Source organism: Aethalodelphis obliquidens, unplaced genomic scaffold (genome assembly GCF_003676395.1).
Source record: "Aethalodelphis obliquidens isolate GAN/ISIS:26980383/991018 unplaced genomic scaffold, ASM367639v1 scaffold23, whole genome shotgun sequence".
Lineage (NCBI taxonomy): Eukaryota > Metazoa > Chordata > Mammalia > Artiodactyla > Delphinidae > Aethalodelphis > Aethalodelphis obliquidens.
This window is the reverse complement of record NW_020837967.1, coordinates 7,562,174-7,579,255: the sequence shown is the minus strand read 5'-3', so window position 1 is coordinate 7,579,255 and position 17,082 is coordinate 7,562,174. Positions and strand designations below refer to the sequence as shown.

General features: G+C 43.5%; 1 protein-coding gene across 2 annotated transcripts in view; it reads right to left on the bottom strand.

Moving 5' to 3' along the window:
* Positions 1–17,082, bottom strand: part of CAMK1D (calcium/calmodulin dependent protein kinase ID) — a 410,742-nt gene that overhangs the window by 243,395 nt on the left and 150,265 nt on the right. For both annotated transcript variants that reach the window (XM_027121645.1, XM_027121644.1), the window contains exon 2: positions 1,482–1,613. In XM_027121645.1, coding sequence (XP_026977446.1) covers positions 1,482–1,613 — 132 coding nt within the window. The remainder of the gene's footprint in view (positions 1–1,481; positions 1,614–17,082) is intronic.

Here is a 17,082-nt window from a genome sequence, read left to right as displayed (position 1 = left end):
TGACTTTCAGAAGCACCTAAGGATGGGGGCTGGTTGCCAGGAGAACCAACCACGTGACTAGAGGGTTGGGACTTTCAGTTCCATCCCCCTGATTTCTGGGGAGGGGAGAGGGGCTGGAGGTTGAACCAATCACCAATGACCAATGATCTTTATCAATCACGACTATATAACAAAGCCTCCATAAAAAGCCCAAAGGACAAGTTTTTGTCCCTTTTTGCAGAGCTTCCACATTGGAGAACCAGAACGCTTCTGCATGCCACCGTGCTGCCCCACGGTCCCAGAGGACAGAAGCTCCCTTGTTCGGGACCCTGCCCTGTGTATCTCTTCCATCTAGCTGTTGGTTCGCATCCTTTAATATCCTTTCAGAATAATTCGGTAATCTAGTGAGTAAACGGGTTTTCCTGAGTTCTGTGAGCCATTCTAGCAAATTGCTCGAACCCCAGGAGAGGGCCCTGGGAACCTCTGACTTATAACCAGTTGGTCAGAAGTACAGGTAACAACCCAAGCTTGAGACTGGAGCCTGAAGTGGGGAGCGGTCTCATGGGACTGAGCCCTTCACCTGTGCGATCTGATTCTGTCTCCGGGTAGACAGTGTCAGGACTGAGGTGAGCTCTCGCACACCCTGCTGGCAACAAAGAACTGTTTGTTGGTGTGGGAAAACCCTGAGCCACACACCTTGGAATTGGGTCCAGGAACCCCATCCAGGTTCTATTACACGGGGAGCAAAATCAAACTCAGTGAAGAGGTGAAGCAGGTAACCAGTGAGCTCTGGCACTCTCTGGGTGCCAGGTGCCAGGTGTGTGGCAGAGAGCAGGAGACCCACCAAAGACTGGAAATCACATTGGTGGGGCGGGGGAGGGGGGGTTACCTCCCTGGCTGTGCCACATCTGAGCTGCAAGGCGATGGACAAGTGACTTCCATTTCTGAGCTTCACCTCCTTCTTATAAAATAAAGCAACAACAACAAGAAAACAATAATAGTAATGGGGGCCAGTGGCAGTGGCAGCTACCCTTTCATTGAGCACTTACTATGCAGCAGGTGCTGAACAAACACTTGCTAAGTGCCATCTCACTTAATCCTGAGGACACCTGGGAGGATGCTGTTAACTCCAGTTTACGGAGGAGGCTCAGAGCTCAGGAACCAGCCCAAGGTCACCCAGCTGCAGGGAGTGGTGGGGTCTCGGTTCAAAACCGAGTCCAACTGACTGCCATGTTCTTTGGAAAGAATAACAACCTAAATGACTGGCACAGACATTAGGAAATGCTATATAATGTGGAAAGTGCTCTGGACGCCCTGCACGGAAGGCAGTCAGAGTTAACAAGCCCACCCCTCACTGCGGGCCAGCATCCTGGTCACCCTCTCCGACCACTGGGCAGCCAGCTCCCAGCAGCCTCCTGCCTCCTGTGGGCCAGAGGCCCGATCATCCCGGAGCATCATTCACTGGGTGGTGGGGGAAGGAGGCCGTCCCTCCTCGTACTTACTTTCTCAGGACCGCAATCTCATTCTCTATGCTGCTTTCTTTGCCCTTCAGTGCCTTTTTGGGGATACATTTCACCGCAAAGAGTTTTCCAGTTGCCTTCTCTTCAGCTAAGACCACTTCGGAAAATGCCCCGCTGTGAACAAAGAGGGAGAAAAAGAAGCGGCTTAGATTCAGGAGATCTGGGCATTCCCGACAGCTCCTCTGATCCCACTACCAAAATCTGAGTAACAACAAGAAGAACAATTCCCGGCATCACTGTGACTTTTTAACCAGCCACACTCCCAACCAAACTTCTTTGTGCATAGGGTAGACAAAGGCAAGTGTGACCTCTTGCAAAGGGACACAGGAATGCCCACGTGGGTGTGGGCACCTGCCATCCTGCACAACAACCAAGCAGCAGTCACTTGGGAGCAACAGAAAAGCTCCAGAAAGGTTCCTGCGGGAAAGATCAGGTCCATCTGAAGCTGTCAGCACCCACACCCCCAAGGAGACGAGAGGATAACACCGAAATGTCTAGATTCCTCCCAGGCCCTTTCATTCCCAAGAAAATTTCAGAGCACTTGCCAAAGCCGTAATTAATTCTCACAGATAGGTACGGGTGTAATTAACGTGTGTGACGCACGGTACCGACACAGGTTAATTAAATTTCAAGGCCATGCAGGGCTGCAGAGGGCAGCTTGTTTCTTTTTTCAACCAAACAAATAAAAAGAAACATGATGCCCTGAGTGGGGAGAACTTCCTGCCGGAAAACAGAAATCTAACTCTGTGAGGCCACATCACCAAACTGAAAATGTAACCAGGACATTCGGGGCCAGAGATTACATTTCTTCAGAGAGGTGGTCTGCGAGTCCCAGACGCTGCATTGTCCCCCCACCTGACACCTTGTCTATTTCCAGCACACAATGCCTGGATGCTGCTCTTGTACTGGGGCACAACTTCCCTAACAACTCAAACAAAAACAGACACCTCCACTGCCCGCTGCAGACCTCTGTAACCTGGGCTTTGTGCTCGCAGGCCGCGGAAAACCACCGAGTCATTCTCTATCCCTACACTTTCAGGAGCGACTCATTTCCTCTGAGACACACCAAACATGGCTTCTAAACAGTTACGACTAGAGACAAACTCTCCTACATCAAAAGAAACCACTAGAAGGACCAATGTCATCTCAATATTGGTCCCTCAGGGCCTTTGTTCTTCAGCCAACATCAAAGAGATGCCTAAGCAATGGAGGAAGGGATAAAGAAGATGTGGTACGTATATACAATGGAATATTACTCAGCCATAAAAAAGAACAAAATATTGTCAATTGCAGAAACATGGGTAGACTTAGAGACTACCATACTGAGTGAAGGAAGTCAGACAGAGAAAGACAAATATCATATGATATCGCTTGCATGTGGCATCTTAAAAAAATGGTACAAATGAACGTATTTACAAAACAGAGAGTCACAGATGTAGAAAACAAACTTATGGTTACCAAGGGGGAAAAGTGGGGGTGGGATAAATTGGGAGCTTGGGATTGACATACACACAGTACTCTATATAAAACAAATAATAAGAACTACGGTTGGAGGCTTCCCTGGGGGCGCAGTGGTTAAGAGTCGGCCTGCTAATGCAGGGGACACGGGTTCGAGCCCTGGTCTGGGAAGATCCCACATGCCGCGAAGCGGCTAGGCCCGTGAGCCACAACTACTGAGCCTGAGCATCTGGACCCTGTGCTCCGCAACAAGAGAGGCCGAGATAGTGAGAGGCCCGCACACCGTGATGAAGAGCGGCCCACCCTTGCCACAACTAGAGAAAGCCCTCACACAGACATGAAGACCCAACACAGCCAAAAATAAGTAAATAAATTTAAAAAAAAAAAAAGAACTACGGTTGGCACAGGGAACTCTACTCAATACTCTGTAATGACCTATATGGGAACAGAATCTAAAAAAGAGTGGGGAGATTGGTTCAAGATGGCAGAGTAGAAGGACGTGCTCTCACTCCCTCTTGCAAGAACACCCGAACTAACTGGTGAACAATCATCAACAGGAAGACACTGGAACTCACCAAAAAAAGATACCCCACATCCAAAGACAAAGGAGAAGCCACTATGAGATGGTAGGAGGGGCACAATCACAATAAAATCAAATCCCATAACTGCTGGGTGGGTGACTCACAGACTGGAGAACACTTGTACCACAGAAGTCCACCCACTGGAGTGAAGGTTCTCAGCCCCATGTCAGGCTTCCCAACCTGAGGGTCCGGCCACGGGAAGAGGAATTCCCAGAGAATCAGACTTTGAAAGTTAGCAGGATTTGATTGCAGGACTTCGACAGGACTGAGGGAAACAGAGACTCCACTCTTGGAGGGCACACACAAAGTAGTGTGCGCATCAGGACCCAGGGGAAGGAGCAGTAACCCCATAGGAGACTGAACCAGACCTACCTGCTAGTGTTGGAGGGTCTCCTGCAGAGGTGGGGGGGGTGGCTGTGGCTCACCATGAGGACAAGGACACTGGCAGCAGAAGTTCTGGGAAGTACTCCTTGGCATGAGCCCTCCCAGAGTCTGCCATTAGCCCCCAAAAGAGCCCAGGTAGGCTCCAGTGTTGGGTTGCCTCAGGCCAAACAACCAACAGGGAGGGAACCCAGCCCCACCCATCAGCAAACAAGTGGATTAAAGTTTTACTGAGCTCTGCCCACCAGAGCAACACCCAGCTCTACCCACCACCAGTCCCTCCCATGAGGAAACTTGCAAAAGCCTCTTAGATAGCCTCATCCACCAGAGGAGAGACAGCAGAAGCAAGAAATACAATCCTGCAGCCTGTGGAACAAAAACCATATTCACAGAGAGACAGATAAGATGAAAAGGCAGAGGGCTATGTACCAGATGAAGTAACAAGATAAAACCCCAGAAAAACAACTAAATGAAGTAGAGATAGGGAACCTTCCAGAAAAAGAATTCAGAATAATGATAGTGAAGACGATCCAGGACCTCAGAAAAACAATGGAGGCAAAGATCGAGAAGATGCAAGAAATGTTTAACAAAGACCTAGAAGAATTAAAGAACAAACAAACAGAGATGAACAACACAATAACTGAAATGAAAAATATACCAGAAGGAATCAATAGCAGAATAACTGAGGCAGAAGAACGGATAAGTGACCTGGAAGACAGAATGGTGGAATTCACTGCCACGGAACAGAATAAAGAATGAAAAGAAATGAAGACAGCCTAAGAGACCTCTGGGACAACATCAAATGCAACAATATCTGCATTATAGGGGTTCCAGAAGGAGAAGAGAGAAAGGACCAGGGAAAATATTTGAAGAGATTATAGTCGAAAACTTCCCTAACATGGGAAAGGAAATAGCCACCCAAGTCCAGGAAGTGCAGAGAGTCCCATACAGGATAAACCCAAGGAGAAACACACAGAGACACATAGTAATCAAATTGGCAAAAATTAAAGACAGAGAAAAATTATTGAAAGGAGCAAGGGAAAAATGACAAATGACATACAAGGGAACTCCCATAAGGTTAACAGCTGATTTCTCAGCAGAAACTCTACAAGCCAGAAGGGAGTGGCATGATATACTTAAAGTGATGAAAGGGAAGAACCTACAACCAAGATTACTCTACTCAGCAAGGATCTCATTCAGATTTGATGGAGAAATTAAAACCTTTACAGACAAGCAAAAGCTAAGAGAATTCAGCACCACCAAACCAGCTCTACAACAAATGCTAAAGGAACTTCTCTAAGTGGGAAACACAAGAGAAGAAAAGGACCTACAAAAACAAACCCAAAACTATTAGGAAAATGGTCATAGGAACATACATATCTATAATTACCTTAAACGTGAATGGATTAAATGCTCCAACTAAAAGACACAGGCTTGCTGAATGGATACAAAAACAAGACCCATATATATGCTGTCTACAAGAGACCCACTTCAGACCTAGGGACACATTCAGACTGAAAATGAGGGAATGGAAAAAGACAGTCCATGCAAATGGAAATCTAAAGAAAGCTGGAGTAGCAATACTCATATCAGATAAAATAGACTTTAAAATAAAGAACGTTACAAGAGACAAAGAAGGACACTATATAATGATCAAGGGATCAATCCAAGAAGAAGATATAACAATTATAAATATACATGCACACAACATAGGAGCACCTCAATACATAAGGCAACTGCTATCAGCTATAAAAGAGGAAATCGACAGTAACACAATAATAGTGGGGGACTTCAACACCTCACTTACACCAATGAACAGATCATCCAAACAGAAAAGTAATAAGGAAACACAAGCTTTAAATAACACAGCAGACCAGATAGATTTAATTGATATTTATAGGACATTCCATCCCAAAACAGCAAATTACAGTTTCTTCTCAAGTGCACACGGAACATTGTGCAGGATAGATCACATCTTGGGTCACAATTCAAGCCTCAGTAAATTTAAGAAAATTGAAGTCATATCACGCATCTTTTCTGACCACAATGCTATGAGATTAGAAATGAATTACAGTGGAAAAAAAACGAAAAAAACACAAACACATGGAGGCTAAACAATACGTTACTAAATGACCAAGAGATCAGTGAAGAAATCAAAAAATACCTAGAGACAAATGATAATGAAAACACAATGATCCAAAACCTATGGGATGCAGCAAAAGCAGTTCTAAGAGGGAAAGTTATAGCTATACAAACCTACCTCAAGAAACAAGAAAAATCTCAAATAAACAATCTGACCTTACACCAGAAGGAACTAGAAAAAGAAGAACAAACAAAACCCAAAGTTAGCAGAAGGAAAGAAATCATAAAGATCAGAGCAGAAATAAATGAAATAGAAACAAAGAAAACAATAGCAAAGATCAATAAAACTAAAAGCTGGTTCTTTGAGAAGATAAACAAAACTGATAAACCATTAGCCAGACTCATCAAGAAAAAGAGGGAGAGGACTCAAATCAATAAAATTAGAAATGAAAAAGGAGAAGTTACAACAGACACTGCAGAAATACAAAGCATCCTAAGAGACTACTACAAGCAACTCTATGCCAATAAAATGGACAACCTGGAAGAAATGGAAAAGTTCTTAGAAAGGTATAACCTGCCAAGACTGAACCAGGAAGAAACAGAAAATATGAACAGAACAATCACAAGTAATGAAATTGAAACTGTGATTTAAAATCTTCCAACAAACAAAAGTCCAGGACCAGATGGCTTCACAGGTGAATTCTATCAGACATTTAGAGAAGAGCTAACACCCACCCTTCTCAAACTCTTCCAAAAAATTGCAGAGGAAGGATCACTCCCAAACTCATTCTACGAGGCCACCATCACCCTAATACCAAAACCAGACAAAGATACTACAAAAAAAGAAAATTACAGACCAATAAAACTGATGAATATAGATGCAAAAATCCTCAACAAAATACTAGCAAACCGAATCCAACAGCGCATTAAAGGGATCATATACCAGGATCAAGTGGGATTTATCCCAGGGATGCAAGGATTCTAATATATGCAAATCATTCAGTGTGATACACCATATTAACAAGTTGAAGAATAAAAACCATATGATCATCTCAACAGATGCAGAAAAAGATTTTGACAAAATTCAATACCCATTTATGATAAAAACTCTACAGAAAGTGGGCATAGAGGGAACCTACCTCAACATAATAAAGTCCGTATATGATAAACCCACAGCAAACATCATCCTCAATGGTGAAAAACTGAAAGTATTTCCTTTAAGATCAGGAACAAGACAAGGATGTCCACTCTCACCAATATTATTCAACATAGTTTTGGAAGTCCTAGCCATGGCAATCAGAGAAGAAAAAGAAATAAAAGGAATACAAATTGGAAAAGAAGTAAAACTGTCACTGTTTGCAGATGACATGATACTATACATAGAGAATCCTAAAGATGCCACCAGAAAACTACTAGAGCTAATCAATGAATTTGGTAAAGTTGCAGGATACAAAATTAATGCACAGAAATTTCTTGTATTCCTATACACTAGTGATGAAAAATCTGAAAGAGAAATTAAGGAAGCCCTCCCATTTACCACTGCAACAAAAAGAATAAAATACCTAGGAATAAACCTACCTAAGGAGACAAAAGACCTGTATGCAGAAAACTCTAAGACACTGATGAAAGAAATTAAAGATGATACCAAGAGATGGAAAGATATACTATGTTCTTGGATTGGAAGAATCAATATTGTGAAAATGACTATACTACCCAAAGCAATCTACAGATTCAATGCAATCCCTATCAAATTACCAATGGCATTTTTTACAGAACTAGAACAAAAAATCTTAAAATTTGTATGGAGACACAAAAGACCCCAAATAGCCAAAGCAGTCTTTAGGGAAAAAAACAGAGCTGGAGGAATCAGACTCCCTGACTTCAGACTATACTACAAAGCTACAGTAATCAAGACAATATGGTACTGGCACAAAACCAGAAATATAGATCAATGGAACAGGATAGAAGCCCAGAGATAAACCTACGCACCTATGGTCAACAAATCTATGACAGAGGAGGCAAGGATATACGATGGAGAAAAGACAGTCTCTTCAATAAGCGGTACTGGGAAAACTGGACAGCTACATGTAAAAGAATTAAATTAGAACAGTCCATAGCACCATACACAAAAATATACTCAAAATGGATTCCAGTCCTAAATGTAAGACCTGACACTATAAAACTCTCAGAGGAAAACACAAGAAGAACACTCTTTGACATAAATCACAGCAAGATCTTTTTTGATCCACGTCCTAGAGTAATGGAAATAAAAACAAACGAAACAAATGGGACCTAATGAAACTGAAAAGCTTTTGCACAGCAAAGGAAGCTACAAACAAGATGAAAAGACAACCCTCAGAATGGGAGATAATATTTTCAAATGAATCAACAGACCAAGGATTAATCTACAAAATATATAAACAGCCCATGCAGCTCAATATTAGAAAAACAAACAACCCAGTGCAAAAATGGGCAGAAGACCTAAACAGACATTTTTCCAAAGAAGACATACAGATGGCCAAGAAGCACATGAAAGGCTGCTCAAGATCACTAGTTATTAGAGAAATGCAAATCAAAACTACAGTGTGGTATCACCTCACACCAGTTAGAATGGGCACCATCAGAAAATCTACAAACAACAAATGCTGGACAGGGTGTGGTGATAAGGGAACCCTCGTGCACTGTTGGTGGGAATGTAAATTGATACAGCCACTATGGTGAACAGTATGGAGGTTCCTTAAAAAACTAAAAATAGAATTACCATATGACCCAGCAATCCCACTACTGGGCATATACCCTGAGAAAACCATAATTCAAAAAGACACATGTACCCCAATGTTCACTGCAGCACTATTTACAATAGCCAGGTCATGGAAGCAACCTAAATGCCCATTGACAGATGCATGGATAAAGAAGATGTGGTACATATATACAATGGAATAATACTCAGCCATAAAAAGGAACGAAATTGGGTCATTTGTAGAGATGTGGATGGATCTAGAGACTGTCATACAGAGTGAAGTTAGTCAGAAAGAGAAAAACAAATATCGGATATTAATGCACATATGTGCAACCTAGAAAAATGGTACAGGTGAACCAGTTTGCAGGACAGAAATTGAGACCCAGATGTAGAGAACAAACGTATGGACACCAAGCGGGGGAAAGCGGCGGGGTGGTGGTGGGGGTGGTGTGATGAATTGGGAGATTGGGATTGACATGTATACAGTGATGGGTATAAAATGGATGACTAATAAGAACCTGCTGTATAAAAAAATAAATTAAATAAAATTCAAACAAAATAAAAAAGAGTGGATATATGTATAACTGATTCACTTTGCTGTACAGCAGAAATACAACATTGTAATCAACTAGACTCCAATAAAAATTAATTTTAAAAAAAAGAGAGATGCCTATGCAAGAACGGACTTTTCTCTCCCCCTCTTGTGCCATCTGACAGGGACAGGCATCTGTCCTGGACCAAAGGAAGACGAATATATATATTTTAAATCCTTTCCAGTGAGAGGAATTCACTCCACTTAGTGCAATTAACTGTGAGTCTTCGGGGCAAGTGTTCCTCCTGAACCCTAACTCTGGAGAGACGAGTCTGTCTATCTTCAAGGTCTGTATCTAATTATAAATACTGGAGGGGCAGAAGGTAGGCATTCAACGAAAGAACCAAGTGGAACATGTCAGAACAAAGATCCTCTGCTCACAAGCATTGGCCAAGTTGGAGTCTCCCACCACATGCCTCACATTTGACTCAGCCAGAACAGCAATTATGAACTAGAAATACATAAAACCCAGGACAGATTTATCACAGAGTGATATACGGCATCAGACATTCCCAGTGGCATTTGGTCACTGCCAATGGCTTTCGCCCAAAAAAGCCAATTCATAACAACTTGAGGGAATCCCCAGCCAGGAGCTTCCCCTCTCCCTCACGTCTGTCTCGGGGATGGACTGAGGCAGATTCTTCTCCCAGTGAGGGTTCTTAGATGGAAGGAACATGGACGGCTATGGACCTGCTCCCTTTCGCTGTCCTCCAGGAAGTGGAACAAGATCCACATTAGAGACAAGAAAAATCAGTGAGGAAAGACCAGGATTCTAGCACCACGGGTGATTTTTTTTTTTTTTTTTTTTTTTACTGAAGTATAGTTAATTTACAAGGTTGTGTTAGTTTCAGGTGTACAGCAAAGTGATTCAATTATACGTATATATATTCTTCTTCAAATTCTTTTGTTATAGGTTATTACAAGGTATTGAGTATAGTTCCCTGTGCTATACAGTACGTCCTCATTGTTTATCTATTTTATACATAGTAGTGTATATCTGTTAATCCCAAACTCCTAATTTATCCCTCTTCCCTCCTCCCCCTTGGCAACCACAAGTCTGTTCTCTATGTCTATGAGTCTGTTTCTGTTTCATAGATAAGTTCATTTGTATTGTATTTTAGATTCCACATATAAGTGATATCATATGGTATTTGTTTTTCTCTGGCTGGCTTACTTCACTTAGTATGATAATCTCTAGGTCCATCTGTGTTGCTGCAAATGGCAGTGTTTCATTCTTTTTTATGGCTGAGTAATATTCCATTGTATATATGTACCATATCTTCTTTATCCATTCATCTGTCCATGGACCTTTAGGTTGCTTCCATGTCTTGGCCATTGTAAATAGTGCTGCTATGAACATTAGGGTAGCACCAAAGGTGATTTTATGCCATGGATTCCATGCATTCATTTCCAGTTGCCCCATTTGTCTCTTGGGTCCCTGATGCTGATGACACTCCAGCAGTTTCTCTCCTGAGTCTGTCAGATTTACTGCGCCCATTTTCCAAAAGGTGGAGAAGCCCCTTAGCAGCCAGAAGTTGAGCTAAGAACTGCAGGCAGACCTCTCCCCCTTGGCTGTCCCCTTGCCCTCTCTGTGTCCCCCTGAGCTCCTTCCTCTTCAGAGTCTGTAAAAATAGTAACAGACTTTGGTCAATGCAGAGGAGGTATTCTGCTGAGCTGTCGGGCACACATGAGAGAAGTGCTTCCTTGCTCTGCAGATCAATCCCTCCCAGAAACAGAGTGAGAAGTGCGGTTTCTCCTGAATGAACCCCTTGGCCCATGACAATGGGGAGGGGGCTGGAGGTCTCCATCAGAGCCAGTGCTGGTGGGCGGCTGCGGGCAGCTGAGGCCAAGGTGACACATGGTGTTCTTGGATCGAAGGCTTCTCTGTCTTTGTCCCTGATGTTGAGAGGGAGGGATGAACTGTCTGTGACCCCACAGCGAGGGCAGGACAAGGGGACATAGACACGCAAAGGGCCTCGTGAGCTAAGCAGCTGGGACTTGACAACGAACAAGGCCCCTTGTGACTCCACGGTTACTAAGCAGAGTCACAAAGCCAAGGATATATTCCCATCCTACCAGAATGAAACTCAGCCTACAGTTCCACTTCTGTGTATACACCCCAAAGAATCAAAAGCTGGGACTCAAACAGTATTTGGACACCCATGTTCATAGCAGCATTATTCACAATAGCCAAAAGGTAGAAACAGCCCAATTATCCACTGATGGATAAAAGGATAAACAAATTGTGGTATAAACATACAATGAAATATTATTCAGCCATAAAAAGGAATGGAATTCTGACACAGGCTATGACATGGAGGAACCCTGAAGACATTATGCTCGGGGAAACAGGCCAGAATCAAGAGGACAAATCCTGTACGATTCCACTTATACAAAGTACCTAAAATAGGCAAATTCACTGAGACAGAGAGTAGTATGGTGGGTGTCAGGGGATGGGAGAGGAGGGAATGGGGAGTTATGGGGACAGAGTTTCCATTTGGGAAGATGAAAAAGTTCTTCAGAAGATGAATAATGGCCATGGTTACACAACAGTGTGAATGTCCTTAATGCCCCTGAATTGCATGCTTAAAAATGGCTACATTGGAAACATATGATAAGCTTTTTCACTCATTACCTCCCTAAAGGAGAGAGAAGTTATATGAGTAACCAGAGGTGCCAGATGCTGTGTACCACTTGACATTTACAAAGTGCTTTGGCCCCTATCAACAAATCCAATTCGTACAGCAGCCCAAGAAGTTACTGTCCCCTCTGTTTTACAGATGAAGATACTGAGGCTCAGGTAGTAAGGGTCAGAAAAGAAAACGTACGCTTCCTAACCCTTCCCAGGTCCTTTTCAAGACACTCTGCTGGGCTGCTAGCAGGCGGTCTTCCCCACAAGCGTGGCAGGTGACAGCAAGGGAGGGTCAGACGCTGCCTTTGGGTGAGCTGTCCTCCCGCTCTGCCCCGAGAGTGCAAATCCACCTCGCTTCCTCTTTGAGCCAATGTGTGCATTTACCCCGGCTTTAAGCTTTCCAAAGACAGAGGTCTCTAGTCTTCTTAGGGGGATATAAGATTAGCATAAATTGTTATTGTTCCCGCAATAAACAGAAATCACTGGAAGACACTTTCCCTGTTCTAAGAAAGCTAAATAAACATCGGAAGCAGAAACTCAAGAATGGGGAGCTAGGGCCCTTTCCATGTAATTACACAACAAAGTGATGTGTGTGTCTGCGTGTGTGAGGTGGGAATGGGGTTGCGGGGAGGGAGAGAGAGGGGGCTGGTCGTAGGAAGGAAGACAGCAAGAAAAATTATCTGGGAGCCAGAAAGCCTCCAGACAACCCAAGGAAATAAACCCCTAAGAACACAAGCAAGGACACAGAGTTACCACGTTATAAAAATACAAGGAGGTCAAAGCACGTTGCACTCCCTGAGCTGAAAAATACAAGCTTTGGGCATTTAAACCTGAGTGGTAGAGCCTTCCAGCCAGACTGAGCCACACTTGCATCTTTTTTTTTGCGGTACCCGGGCCTCTCACTGTTGTGGCCTCTCCCGTTGCGGAGCACAGGCTCCGGACGCGCAGGCTCGGCGGCCATGGCTCACGGGCCCAGCCGCTCCGGATCTTCCCGGACCGGGGCACAAACCCATGTCCCCTGCATCAGCAGGCGGACTCTCAACCACTGCGCCACCAGGGAAGCCCCACACTTGCATCTTGAAACGCAGTCTGTGCAGTGGCCGCTCCTGCCTGGCATCCCTCACATTCCCCCTCCACAATCTGACTTCTCCCCGTGTCATCCCTTGACTGGAACCAGGAGGGCTGGGCCCCTGGGAAGGGGAGGGGGTTCTCCCCAATGCTAAATGCAGTGCCTTCTTCTCGCTGCTCATCCTGTTGGTCTCTTGTGTGACCTCTGATGGCCACGGCCTCCTTCCTAAAACTCCCTTCTTCTTGGTTCTACGGCAGCTCTCTCCTTCCACCTTTACATCCAGCCTCCCTCCATCGCCGCCTCCTCCTCTTCTTCCAATCAAACATCAGCGAGCTCCGAGGCTGCATCCTCAGCCCTGCATTCATCCTATTCTACACCCACCCCCGGGAAATCTGGTGTTTGCTGTTTCCACACCACCTATCTCCTCATGGCCCCCTAACCTTGGTCTAAATTTGAACATCTCTCATCTCATCTCCTGTGCAAATCTCATCTTTCCAGCTGCCTACTTGGGTTCTCCAGCTGAAACCCCCGAGCAGCCTCTCGAGAGCACCATAACCAAAGCAAAACACAGTATCTTCATCCCCAAACTTCTCTCGCCTATATAGTCTCTTCTCTATAGATTCAGGAACCCAGCCTAGAACTCTATGTCATCCCTCTCTCATTTCCATCACCAAGTATATCCAGCTTTCCGCTAAAATGATTCTCAGATGCCTGTCTGTTGGTCCATCCCTACACCACTGCTCTGGTTCGCATTCCTTTATTCACTCAGGACTGCTCCCAGCACTCTCTCCTGGCCCCTCTGCCCTCAGCAAGCCTACCTTCCACCGTTATCTCCTACCTGCTCCTGGAATTACTTTTCCAAAGCAAAGATCTGACTATGTGGCTACCCTACTTAAAACACTGAGGTTTTATGTCTACACAGGATAAAGCTTAAACTCCTTTGCAAGTTTCCACGGCATTCAAAGCTCTCCCCAAGCTGACCCCAACCTGAAGGCTCATCTACCACCAAGCCATCCTCCCCAACACAAACTCGCCCCACCATGCACACACACATCACCTCCACCCAACGGCAAAGGTCAGCTGGCATTTCCCAAATACACCCATGCCCTTTCACACCACTGGCCTGGGTTCGATTCCTCCCCCACCTCCCCCTTTCCTTGAATGCCGTTCCTTTTTCTTTCTGCTTGGCACAATTCCATTATAAATAGAAGTATATTCCATTATAAATGTTGAAGGGCCTAGCTGATATATTATATATCCTAACCTTTGAAGGCTTTCTCAATTGTCTTCCACCAGACAGAATGAGGGTCACACACTTGGCTTATACCGTCATTGCCCTACTTACACATGCCGGGGTGGTCTTTCGTGTGCTTGCCTGATGCGAGCAGAAGTCCTAAGTCATTCTCTTCTGTGTCTCTATTCCTAACAATATTGGCACCAACTGACGTCCAGGGCAGTTTGATCACCATTATCTGGGGCTCTCCTTGGATTCCTCCCTGTGCTATAGATCCACAAAGTAAATGACGTGCGCCAATGACCTTGCACTCAGTGTAGAGGAAAAACTACTGTCCCTTTCCTCCTTCACAATGCATTCCTCTAAACTTCTATGCAAGCCTATGCAGAAAGATCCTCAAAGGTTTCTCCTGAAGCGTAAAAATTCTTAGAGTCTCTCCAGATATACTTTAAACTGTACACTATGTACCTTAATGCTTAAGTCATATTTTACAGTTCGATAATCCTGACGTCACTATTTGTGAATTTATGGTATGATACTTCTCCCCCTTATCCTGGTTATAGAAGTAAAATTTGGTAGGAACAATAAGCAGATTTTTAGATAAAGGACTCTAGGAAATGCATAATCGTGGGAGAAGTAAAAATTCCAGTGACTCGAAAATTGTATTGTATCACGTTGTGACAAGATATTTCTTTGCTATTTAAAGAAAACTATCCTATTTTTAAAAAAACACCAAGTTTCCATCTAAATTAAACCTCGGATGAATTCCTAAAAAGGTCAAAGAAAAAATTCTTGAAATGCTAAATATTTTCATCGCCTGAAGATAAGCTGTACAAATTACAAAAGCTGAATCCTTCCCCCTTTTCGTCCACATTTCAGAGCAAATCACGTCATCATCTGGAGGCACCTTGCTTTGACTGTAAGCCAGGAACCCAGGAGAAAAGAAACAATCCTTTGAGAGCGGAATTTCCAAGACTCGAGGAAAATGTCACATTTTCTATATTCACTAAAGGATTCTAAGCAACTACTTTTGCTTCTCACTTCATAAATGATGGCTCTGAAAAAAGGCTGCTTCGTTTTTTGCTTTATCTAGTCAGTTGTAAGAATGGAACCCTGGCGTAGTAATGAACTATCCACGCTGTAGACGATCCGTGCTATGAAGCCCAGCTGAGGACCGGCACCCAACCCTCCATGAGTGAAATGATCCTTACTCTCAACTTACCAGCGGAAGGGCAAGCAAAAAAGTGGGTAGGGCTCTGGAAATTCCTTATATTTCTGAGCTCCCTGGAAAAGCAGCACAAAATCCATGTGTGCTGAGGATGCCTTGGCTTAAAACAGACATTTAAGGGTTTTGTGAACCACAACTAGAAATTTACCTTCCAGTTGTTAAAGAAAATTCCTAGAGCACTTTACCTCCAGATCCGCTGCTATATATTGTGGGCAGAACTCAGAGCTAAGCCACTCCCACAGATAACGCTAGATAACACAACTACTCACTACCACTTATGGTCATAAAAAGTAAAAACAAGAGTCTACAGGGAGGAGGGATAAATTAGGAGTAAAGGATAACAGATATACACCACTATATATGAAGTAGATAAACAAGGATTTACTGTAGAGCACAGGGAACTGTAGTCAATACCTTGTAATAATCTATAATGGAAAACCTCTAATGAAGTAATACGTACATATGTACAACTAAATCACTTTGCTGTACACCTGAAACTAACACAATATTGTAAATCAACTATACTTCAATTTTTTTTTTTTTTTAAAGAAAGGATCTCTGGATTCTGCTTTCCCTATTTCTATGATCTACAACCCAAAGTTGCTAAGAACAAACATCAGTTAGTATCGAAGAAGAGTAGCTGATGTGCCGGCTCCCCTAAGTGCACGTAATTTTAAAATAAACTCTTCTGTCAAACGAGAGCAATTTAATCACAAAATCTACAAACACTGAGTCTCTGACCACCTGCTGTGACTTGCACATTTTTGGTGCTCCCCAAATGTCCGTCCAATTGAACTGGCAAAACCTCCAAAAGACGACTCTGATTTTCAGGCAGAATCAGGAATTCCAGAGCTGTCTTTCTGACTCACGACAGTACACTAAAGCGGTCGCTTGATAAAATTATATCCATCCCAAATTAGACCAAGACGTAATCAGATGGTGCTGAAATGATCTGCCCTATTACCTTAGAGTCAGCTATTATTGTTTCACTGCCTTTCCATGCTTTTGAATCATTCTACATACAAATCAGATTGGCTGTGTTATTATCTTTGTTCATAGCATCGCCTCTAACCCACTGCCACTACTGCGACGTGCAACTGGACAGACAGACGTTATGCCAGGCTTTGGACCAAAAATTAAAATGTTCTTTTCCACTAAGCCTACTATTTTCCCCAGTGTCAGGCCAGGACAATATTAAGGGCTGATGGGGAAAAAAAAATGAAAAAAACCTAAACAGCAGAAAATGAAGTTGGTAATATTTGGCTTCAAACAATAAAGAAACTGACAGGTGCCTTTGAGACCTATTGTTCCAGAGCAGAATCAATTCTTAAAATAGGAAAACCTGTCTGCTCACCCCAAGAGGAGTCGTACTGACCCCAGAGAATCCAAATAGATAATAACATTAGTGGAGTCAGATGGTCTCAATGTCTAAACTCTCCAGCCAGAAATTCAGCAATTTTAGAAGTGGCATTAACTCTTTCTGGTAGAATCTTCACTTAAATATCTTCATTAATTCATATACCACTCAAGACATTTTGTACTAATTCAGCCCACTGGCCTGAAGAAAGCCATGCCCCATGTGAATA